The sequence below is a fragment of the Argopecten irradians genome, chromosome 13, assembly GCF_041381155.1.
Source record: "Argopecten irradians isolate NY chromosome 13, Ai_NY, whole genome shotgun sequence".
NCBI classification, from domain to species: domain Eukaryota; kingdom Metazoa; phylum Mollusca; class Bivalvia; order Pectinida; family Pectinidae; genus Argopecten; species Argopecten irradians.
In genome coordinates, this window is record NC_091146.1 from 16,884,150 (window position 1) to 16,895,717 (window position 11,568).

The 11,568-nt window shown below is 33.4% G+C and overlaps 1 protein-coding gene across 2 annotated transcripts; it reads right to left on the reverse strand.

The window, feature by feature from the left end:
• Positions 1 to 187: 187 nt before the first annotated feature.
• On the reverse strand, positions 188 to 10,937 carry LOC138306373 (acidic leucine-rich nuclear phosphoprotein 32 family member B-like). 2 transcript variants are annotated; one of them, XM_069246812.1, is made up of 8 exons: positions 10,778 to 10,937; positions 8,056 to 8,199; positions 7,408 to 7,527; positions 5,172 to 5,328; positions 4,257 to 4,307; positions 3,594 to 3,751; positions 2,840 to 2,912; positions 188 to 2,559 (listed from the first exon to the last, which is right to left on the reverse strand). In XM_069246812.1, the coding sequence occupies exons 1-8, from the start codon at positions 10,829 to 10,831 to the stop codon at positions 2,492 to 2,494; spliced, it is 825 nt and encodes a 274-aa protein (XP_069102913.1). In that variant the 5' UTR covers positions 10,832 to 10,937; the 3' UTR covers positions 188 to 2,491. The 2 variants fall into 2 exon arrangements, with proteins under 2 accessions (XP_069102913.1, XP_069102912.1); XM_069246811.1 differs by having other exon boundaries at positions 3,594 to 3,754.
• Between the last annotated feature and the right edge of the window lie 631 nt (positions 10,938 to 11,568).

Genomic DNA, 11,568 nt, shown 5'->3' on the forward strand with positions numbered 1-11,568 from the left:
TACCAAGTTTGTTACTGGAGGAAAACTGGAGTACCTGGAGAAAAGCCACTGACCAGCAGTCACTTCCTGGGATTCGAACTCACAACCTAGAGATGGGGGGGCTTATGGTAAATGTTGAGACATCTTGACCACTGCGACCGCTGTCAGTAGATGTTTCTGGTTGAATTAAGAAATAACACGACACCTATTTTACTTATATTTTGCATATAAAGATGCATCCTATTTATTTACATGACCAAATAAACATTGGTCCAAGAGTATGGTTGACCGAGCAAGGATAAAATTCTCCTCACAACAAACTTCACCAAAACAAGCTGGCAATGCTTCTCTCCCTATCCCACACACATTGTGATGAACACTTTTGTGACTTTCTAAGTATGATTTAATGTCTTGTGAAACAGACTTCAGTTGACTCTTGATAAATCTTTTGCGCCACACCTCAAAATTAAATGATATTAAATGCCCTAATAAAGGAGACTGAAAACATTATGGTCATAAATGCTTTCAAGTAAAATACATGTATCAAGAGTCAAATGAAAATCCTGATTATGCAATGAAATTGTCACATACAGTACCGTAAACCCATTGTTCCATGCAGAGTGGCTCATTCGGTGAAAATGTATTGTAACGTAAAAAGATGACTTCCAAAAAAAGTAAAGATAAAAATAATCAACCAGTCAACAGCTAATGGATCAATGGGTTGGACATGAAATGTATGTTATACATATTCAATTGAAATAATAACCCGTTCATCCCTGAAGTTTCATTATGGACTGTTCTGATCATTGAACTAGAAGATGTCAAATGTGTCTTCAGGGGTGAAAGAGTTAAAACTTTGACAAGATAGAATAATAGCTACCAAGAAACACATTTAGAATCATCAACAAGATTGTGTTATCAACTGAATAAATAAATATTGAAGAAAAGATGTATTTCTAAAATGTAAAAATAACGCTTTTTACTATTTTATTGTCAGTAATACCCACTTTCATAAGCATTCTTGGTGAAATCACCCTTCAAAAATATCTTTTCAATAGAAGAATATGGTGGATAAATGCTAACTCTCAAACCGCATTCACAATTTCCTAAATAACATAAAATCTGAAGTGATTTGTATATGAAATAAATTTCCTTTGATATCAACATGCTTAGCCTTTATCTAAAAATCAACACATAAAAGTCATTATTATGTACTAACTAAAGATCAAAATCAAAATATTTAAATGGTTTTTTAAAAACTCTTCGAGCATTAATACAGAAATTAAAGAGTTCGGACCAATTTTTCTAGATTAAAATTTCAAAGGAACTCTTTATGATAAATATTCACATAGGTATAGATCAGGCACTTTTCAAGTCATAACAAAACAAATTATCACTCTTGATTCTGTCTTTTGCTATTGTAGAGTTATCTCCCCTCATGAATGTATCACGACGTTACATCATGCAAGTTGTTATGACATAACAGCCAATGAGTAGTCATGATCAGTAGAGATAGCTCAACATAACAAAGATTGAAGGGCAGTATACAAATTGGATCTTTCATTATTTCATATTATTTTCACCTCTGTACAATGCAGTCTTATTAATGGTTAATTTTAAGTCACAATATTTATGAAATAACGAATAAACCAATTAACAGCACAGGAAATAAATTGTTTACAACTTGTATCTGTTTACAGAAGGGGAAAAAACATACATATCTACAAATCAATTTCTCAAAAAAAGAAAATTCAACAGGTGAAGTCCTACAGCGTCCGTCTATGTAATCTAAAACAATCACATTCATTTTTCCAAACTTCATCGGAGGCGAGGAATTGTATGTCAACAACAAACAGTACACATTCTATTCGGTCATATCCAGTAATTTGATGAGATCTTCACACCAGTGGTAGATTAAGCCCCTGCTCTATCTCCACATCCATCTTCATTTGAATTGTTGTAAATAAACTTTCTTTCATGATAAACCATAACTATTGCAGTTATCTGGTTAAATAAGCAAGGTATTTCTGAATCATAACGGATATCGAAGTATGATCATGAATGTTATCAGCACTTTGAAAAGTATTTTAGGAAATTTTGGAGTTGATACTTTGATATTTAATATGAAGAAGAAAGTTTTAAGACTAAAAAGTTATCTCACCAAATACATGCCATACAAGTTTTAATACCTATAAAACAAACCCTGCGGTTTCAATGCACTTATTGACATATTTTCACAACACTTCACATACAGATGGATGGGATAAAGAACGGAGGTCATACTAAATCACACACTTTAGACATCACTGATGATAGGTGCCACCAAGAAACTCCTCACCAAGTCCATTCCCGTCAACACACAAAGTCAATTATTTATACATAATAATGATGATGCGAGAACGTCAACTCATTGTCTTTCAATCCATGTGTTGGATGGAGTTTTAGATGAAAATGGAAATGAATATTTAAATGACGATGAAATGAATGACCCCCAATTCCCCCCATGAATGAACTAATCATCTTCCTCGTCTTCGCCTTCATCGTCTCGTTTCCTCTTCACACCTTGTGGTAATGCTTCACCTAATACACAACAAATTTCATACTGTTAAAATTTAATCTAACACAATTCATTTTATATTAGCAAAAAGATTTTCTTTTCATTTACTCTTTCTCTATTTCTAGATTTTGGTGACAAGAATTGGATGATTTTCTGAATTTTGAAATTTTATAATTTTTAAAATTCCCAAAGAGAAGTTTTTAATTTCCATCATGCAATGCACACCCAGAATTGGACTTGTGACCGTTAATGTTTTCAAGATTTTAATATTTTCATGATAAAAACCAAATTGTCTGACTTTACCTTCTTCATCTTCATCAAAATCTTCATCTTCATCTTCATCTCCGGGCTCAAAGTCTTCTCCTTCCGAATCATCCTGGATAAAAGACAATTCCATAAATTTTATGTCAACTTTTTCATCTTGGCCATACAGTCAATCCTGTCTTTAAAGGTCACCAAAGGGACATAGCAAAAATGTCCTTTATATAGAGGTCGATTACAATTAAATACACTACTTTGGGTTGACCAGTCTGGCTTTTATTATCAGGTTTGACTGTATTTTATTCTTAACTTTAAATTATTCTATGTAACAACCTGTGTGCCTTTATTTTTCGTTATTCTAAATTGCAGATCTATAATCTGAAAACTTGTGCACATGCAAGAATAGTTCATAATTCCGATACAAACAGTGCATAACTGCTCAAATGAAGCACTGCTGAAGTGGTGAAGTCATCCCCCACAATACATCAATACAAACGCTGTTAAATTTTCTTTAATAATGATATGGAATAAAAATTGTAGACTCGTACCACTTAACAAGTAAGCATGTACTTTGACCAGGTATTGCAAATTGATCTACTGGTTGGTGTATGTTTGGCCAAAATCACTCTGGGCACGCAAAAAATTAAATAATCAAATAAATACTGTTTGTAATTAACCAGAGAATATATGGCCCAATGCCCAGAAGAGATATGCACTTTGTGCTATGTATTTAGCCTACTTCACTGCATGTTTATAACTCAGTTCTGTAATGAAATTCTCTAACAATGGATTTTACCTCAATATTGTCTTTTTGTAACATCTGAAGGGCTGATGCCTCCTCCTCATCATCTTCTTCATCATCAATATCTTGTACTTCATCATCATCGTCCAAGTCTTCATCATCATCATCGTCATCATCGTCGTCGTCATCATCTTCACCATCCTCTTCCTCATCTTCTAAAACAACAGAATTTGATATTCAATAACAATTTAATATATAAAATATTAATAATGCAAGTATTTTTCTTAATATCTTTTGGGGTTATGCAGTCATAGACAGAAAACAAGAACATTTTTCATAGACACAATGCTATGATGCTTTTAGTATTTTCTCGAACAAGAAATCACAAAATCTAACAGCTAAATACGAAGTACTATTCTGTACCATGTTTAATTTTGCTGGTTCAAAATAAGCATCTTAAATTTTAGAATTGGACAGAAATAGCCAAACATTGAAAATACTCTGTACAACAATTTCAAGATACCAAAACAAGGGTCTAATGCAACTTGCTGTCAATTATTTCCACATTCTTGTGATAATATAGACGGTAATCGTACTTGACCCATGTTGTTTTGGAATCTCAAAACCATTAAATTGCAGTTATGGTTTTTTTTTATGGTGGTATATAAGCTTTAGGCTATTTTCGAAAGTAGTGAAAAGTACTAATCAGTGTCCTACCTTCGTTTTCATCTTCATCATCTTCTTCATCATCTACTTCTCCATCAACACCTGTAAATATGTAATTTACATTAGATTAACCATCCTTCCAGATATTGTTTCAATCTACAAGGTTTCAACTTAAAAGCCCTGTACAGTTCTATTATTCTACTAAACAACCTGTATGACAGGTGCCCTTTATCATCTAAATCCAAGTCAGTATCTTGGGTATTTTATATGTTTTACTGATTTACATACAGTGTTATTTGTTCCCAATATAATAAGTTATCTCCCTTTGTTAAACTTAAGCACCAAAATACATATTCAATGTCATTTGTAGCAGTTTCAAAAGATGATCTTCTGGTAACTCTAGATAAAAAAACGCGTTAGCAAAAGTTGCCAAAACCTTTTTTTTTCTTTAGCAAAAAAGAAATGTTTTTAAGCAGAACATACTTAGTGCCCAACAAAGAAACTTATCTCTTTAAAAATTATGATATCTAAAATAGCGCATAGGGCAACATTTGCAATGCTTTTAATTGCTAAAACTAAGAAAATAATAAAAAGAACATGATATTTTCATACTCCTCCACATATTCCTCCCTACTTCTCAAGGCCATCATTTTTTTCAGTGTAACACTTGGAATGACAAATGTTTAGGAACTTGAATTCCATCTTGAATCATATGGATTTGATAGCTCAGGTATTTAGAATGGAAAAAGAAATGAAATTACAATTTTTTTTATGCAGCCAAAAAAAAAAGAGCTTAGCAATAAATGCTAAAACGATTATTTTTATTTTAGCAATTAGTGTCTTCCATTAGCAAAATGCCCAAAATGCTATCCATAGAGTGAGCACAGTGATCCCCTTGAAATCACTACATAATCATTTGCTTTCCACAGTAAAACTCCACATTAAATTCACACATAATTTACTTGCCTTCGTCTTCATCCTCGTCAGCTTCTCGGTCATCTTTGTCATAGCCGTCTAAGAAATTTAGGCTAGGTAGCAATTCAAACATTTTCTCTTTATAGTCATCTAATGCTGTTACTTCACAATTAAATAGATCTAAATTTGATAGGTTTTCCAGCTCTGCCTGAAATAACAACGACAAGAATGTCATATCAAAATAATATTATCAGAATATAGTTATAATAAATCTCGCAGTTTAATACAGATCTGCTAAAAATTGTTGCTGACTTCACTGACCTCAATTTCTCGAGAAAAACATATCAGCCTTAAAATTAAACTTTCAAGTCACTTCATAATGGAAATTAATCAAATTGGTAAAAAATTCAACTTATATCCATTTTTTAATTTGGTCTGTTTTGAGAAATTGAGGCCATGTCTGTTAAAACTAAACATGAGTGTAGAACAGATCCAGTGCTTATTGAGTGGCTGTCACACACAACACAACTGTACTAGACCTGTACATTAATGTTGCACCAGAATGAGACACACAACACACAATGTGTAACATGACACTTTTTGGTGCAGTATAGTTACCTTCAGTATCATTTTCAGATCTAAGTTACACTTATAAGGGTTATTGCCACAAAGTTTTGTTGAAATCCTTCCAGTAGCTTAGGAGTAGTAGTCTTGTCAATTGTATCATTACACTTCAATATCAAGTCAGCTACCTTTTGTCTGTATTTTGATAATGATCTTGGCTGCCATTGTAATTGCCACTTAAATTGGCTTTGAATTGTTCATATTTTTTCCATGTTTGATTCCTGTGTGAAGGACTAAATGGCAACTTGCATCATCTTCATACAAGGCAACTTGCATTAGGGATGTCACGGTTCATGTTTTTTCAGCTCGGTTCGGTTTCAACTTTTTTTGATCGGTTTTTCGGTTTTTTTTCGGTTCGGTTCAGGCAAATCTCAATTACACTTTTTTAAGTCTATTTTCTATCAAAAGCAAGTTCTGCTTTAGATTTAAAGATGGTATATCACTTAAACAAATGTTGTTTTTTTTCTTTATCAAGATTTCACTTCTAATTAAAAACATATAATTTATTGCGCCCTGAAAAATAATCCACAGCACTATATCCTATATACGTTGAAGTTCTAAAAGTGCATGCAGCAAAGAAATTCATTAATTATTCTATATCATTTTGTGTCTTAATTAGACATATAACACGATTAAATACCATTTTTTGTTCAAATATTGAGTATCATTTATGATCTCTCAGCAGTGGAACATCTTTAAAAAAACATAATTGAACATTTTCTTATCTTTTTAACTCTTTCAGTACTATTGACACATTAATCAGTCACAGAGAGATATATGTCCTCGTATCCTTTATGATACATTATTTCGTCACTAAAACTTTTCTCGTATCCTTCATGACGCATTATTAATATTATGTGATGATTGACATGTGAAAATCGTAAGTTTTACCGCAAATCAATACATCGGTATTATCCCAGAAAAAGTGTTTTTAAAAAGTAATATGCATTTGAATTATAATAGAGATAAACATTATTACGTACCAGGTGCATGTTCAATCGTAAAATGGTTTAATTCACGGAATATTGGCCGACGGAAACGCGATTGTTTACAATCGGCAACACAATGGCGGCTTGATTTAGCTGCCGATATTCTGCGGGATTAATGTTATCGGAAAAAATACATAATAAAAAATTATCAATTATAAAATATCAAACATTTAGTGAAATATATCATTTAGATATTATGTATGTGAAAAATCATGTCCGCAGACAGCAAAAAACGATCTTCTGAATGACTGAACTTGCACACGTGTTACACATATATGTCGGTCAACAGGTGTATTTTCTCAGGATTCTGACAAACAACTTCGCCGTATTTTCAATGAAATAATCTGCAATACAGTTTATACATGTAAATTACAGGTATTATAGGACAGTTATTTTTTTAATGAACCGAACCGAAACTTAGAATTATCGTACTGAACCGAACCGTACGGTTGAATTTTTCGGTTAACCGTATTTTCGGTTAACCGTGACACTTCATACAAGGCAACTTGCATCATCTTCATACAAAGGGTACCAACATATTAGATAACTAATCATATCACTTGCCCACATTTTCGATTAAATATGTAATTAGTTTTTTTCCCCCATCACATATAAATGTAATCTCATTTTGATGGAGGTTGTATATTAGAAAGCAGCGGTTCGCCAATACCTACCAATGGTTTCAATGTGTCAATATCTTTGATTTTGTTCCCGCTCAACGTCAAGTGTTCAAGCTTCGGGCATCCTGCGAGTTGGTTGAGTGTGCCAGAAATTCTGTTGTCACTAAGTTCCAACTGGATAAAGCAATATCATGGAATTAATTTAATGTTTTTTTTATTTTATTTATTATACAATTGTTGATAGTACTTTAAGTATGCATCTTACGACATTTTTTCTACAGCATTTATGTTGTTCAAGTTTAAAAAAAACAATACATTTGACAAAAATAAAAACAAATCACATCATTTTTTTTCCACACAAAGCAACTTCACTATCCTCATGATGAAACTGGTTTAAGTAACTTGAATATTCAAAAGAAATTCCCCGAGATACAAAACAAACTGCATGACTTTCACAGTGTTCAATCTACGATTATTTTTCGTGGGTCCTTTTCAATGGTTTTTGTAAAAACAACGGGTCCCACAGTGTTATAGATACCCATTCCCAGAAATTTCATGGGTCCTTTTAAAATTCTGTGAGTCCAGGACTCGGGATGCGCATGTAGATTGATTACTGCTTTCATAATGCTTCATTCTGTTCAGAACAATATTTTGGAATGGATTACATACAGGTTTCAGTGAGCTGTATGAATTTTTTCTTACTTTTTTAAGATTTGGAAGGTTGGGGAAACCTTTTAATGTGGTCAGACCAACATTGATAAGGCTAAGACTTTTGAGATTTGTATATTCATCTGTAAGTCCTTCAACTTGTGTAGCTCGGCAGTTGTCAAGGTTCAACTCTAGAATCTGAAAGATAAGAAAACTCATTTTAAAAGTTGGAAGCACACATCAATCAAATATATTGACTTTAGAAAAACTTCACAATCTTCTCTTAGATATACTAAGGGACTATGAAGAACGAATATCCTATTACAAGGGTGAGTCGGGATCATAGGATTTTTCTTCTTCAAATTGCCTTAAAGATGCTTCACCGCTGACAAATGGTATTTTTTACTATTAAAAACAGGAGCAGACGATTTAGTATTTTTCTTCAGTTACAAAAGTTACTCAATTTACACCATTACCGACACTGAAAAGTTTGAGCTTCTAATTTCACTTCAAGTTGAAAAAAATATAAAAAATAATTAATTGCATCCCGTCAAAATTCCGTGGCACTATATCCTATATGGAATGAAGAACTGATTGTTCATGCACTGAAGGTAAAACAAATTATTTTGTATTATTTTTTGTGTTAATTAGGCGTATATATACACGATTAAAAACCAATTATTGTTCAATTGATGAATATCATTTATGCTCTGTCGGCGGTGGAGCATCTTTAAAAAGGGGATTTTTTCCCCCTCAATTTTCACTGGATTTTTTTAATTTGCAAAATTTTATAATTACATATAATACATTAAAATAAAATCGACAATTCGTTTTAATTTGCATCTTGCAGATAGATAATATATTGGCCCATAAATTTTTATCCTGACAGTGAAAAGTGCTTAGTACCATTTTTCATGAAAAACGGGGAACTAAAATGACGAACTATTTTTCTGTCTTCCGCGTAGCGATACATAAATGAACTTACACCGGTCACGTGACCAAGCACCTTGGCAAGGCATCGCTATGAACGTCTAAGAACAAGCAAGCGAAATCGAAGGGTTTCACCGACAATTTATATTAAAATGTTCCAATTTTGTCCGTATGTTACTACAGTTATTACAAAAATCACTGTCATCAATGTAAAGTCGGCGAAACTGTCTCATTCGAGAACCTCTCGCGAGGCGGTGGGGTCTACTTTAGCTTGTGCGCAGTTAGGACGCCTTGTGTACAATATGCGAACAAAGGCACTTTATCTCGGCAAGCCTTTGACGTAGCACCACCACGTAAAACGCTACGTTTTATCCTGAATTAAAGAGTGAATTACTCGCGCTTAGGTATTTGGTAAGTTTTCTACCAACTTTACTTGTAACATAAATGTGAAAAATTCAAGAGAAATTGTCAGATGAATTCAAAATTGGTCGGGATAAAGTCGACCGGGATGCCGATACTTTGTAGCAAGAATTCAATATGGCGGACCGTGAAAGGTAACGCTAACAAGATGCGAAGTGAGAAAATAACTTTCTATAACATTTTATGAATTAAAAATAATATCAAAAGATTAACAATCAACAATTTCAAGGCGAATTTTCAATTATATTTCAAAATGCCCAATATTTAGTCCGCTTATGAGCAATCGATTTTCAGTGAAACATGGTCCAAGTACGTGGATGATTCGTTTGTATGACGAAAGTAGGTCACAAAACTATTTCTGGTTTGCACCTCCCAGTCTCTCAAAACTTACCAAGACAAGACTCGTATAATTCTTCTTGATACATACGATCTAAATAAATCAAAGTTAATGAAAGTGAGAGCTGTAATGCATGATTTTGTAGTAGATGAATCCAGACAGGCTAATGGCGGACAAGCCAAACACAAGTCACTGTGACCGTAGCCGTGCTGGTAGGGTGCCACTGTTAAGACATCGTTTCTACAGACGCGCTTGAATATAAATGAGGCCGCTGCTTCACAAAAACGATTTTTATTATATTTTCAACATTTCATACATTTTCAAACGTCTGATAGCCGGGAGAATGACGTGAAGGAGATATTCAACATGGCGAACCTATGTTGTCGTTGGACGGTTTTGCACTGTAGCAAGACCACATCAAGCCATTTTACACTTATGATACATGGTTGCATTTTGTGTGTTGTTATAATTATCGTAACAATGGTGACATTAGCATGCACATAGATATGAAAATCAAGTTTACAAGTCTCCTATGATGCAGTCTATATCAATGCCGGACAAAGCGGACACACCACTAGTCTGAAAGTTTTCATCAGCAAGCACAAGTTGTGGTCCAGTAGGCTGGTGACCGTGTTTTTGGAGTTTCAAGTAAAAACAAACATGTCATATGATACGTACACGTCGATATTACAATCATCATCGAGTTTGTATACTTGAATTGATATTGAGATAAAGGTTACAAGGAAATTATGAAAATTGACAACTCATTTCCCTACAAACAAGAGGCGCCATATTTGAGCCGACACTAGAAAACAGACACAAAAACATGGCCAATAAAGCAATTTTATACACTTATTTACACCTGGACATACTGTCAACGCCATTGATAATATCCTAATGAAAATCTTGTATCTTTAACTTTCGATTTCAAACTCTAAAACCTCAATTATGTTCAAAAATAGCCCAATACCCTTCTGTAGGCTCATTTGATAAGCACATGTTCGGCTGCCCCGAGGTCATGTAAACACTAAACAAACTGATAAACTGCAATTTAAATCAGGAAAAAAGTAGAGTTATAAAGTGTACTACCTCGCCCGCTGGTTTCTGCCTCCTTTCCAGCTCAATCCTTTTTGCCATATCCATGTTTGCACGTTTTTAATATACAATATCACCACCTACTTGCGGCAGAAGCGATTGTTGAGAATCCAGAGTGCGCGGGCTGATCAATTGTTCCTAGAGGGGTCTCGGAATTGGTCAATTGTAACACCCCAAACATGTGAATCGGATATGAATATGAATGAGGCATTTGACTGTTCGACCAATCGACGTCGAGGGATTCTATGATGTCATCCTACATTTCCCACAAACCACAACAAATTTTACACACACGTTTTACTACGATCATCGACAACAAAAAAGTTCATTCAGAAAAAGAATTAATTAATTGACTTTTACCACCACATTTCACAGGGGAAATAGTAACTACTGAATTAAAGACGATATTTTATGCATACTTTGTCAATGTTATGTCAAATTAATCTATGAAACATGTAATAATTAAATTATTGAGTCGCTAATCGACATGATATATAGATTCTATATATATACGTTTAAAATACGCGTATAGTATAATAACGTACAGATTCAACCTAAAAAAAACTTAAGTAAGGTAGAATAAATATATATACGTACACGCTATTTGGTACACGAATTAAGAGGGTACGGATATCAGCAGTGGTCAAGGTAAGTGAAATCCATTGATTATAAATAAAATTTGGAATAAGATGCTGATCAAGAAAAAAATATGCGAACGGTTTTGGAAAAAAAAATATATTAAAATCGTAAAATCTGCATCAATTGTGTATACAAATGCAAACATA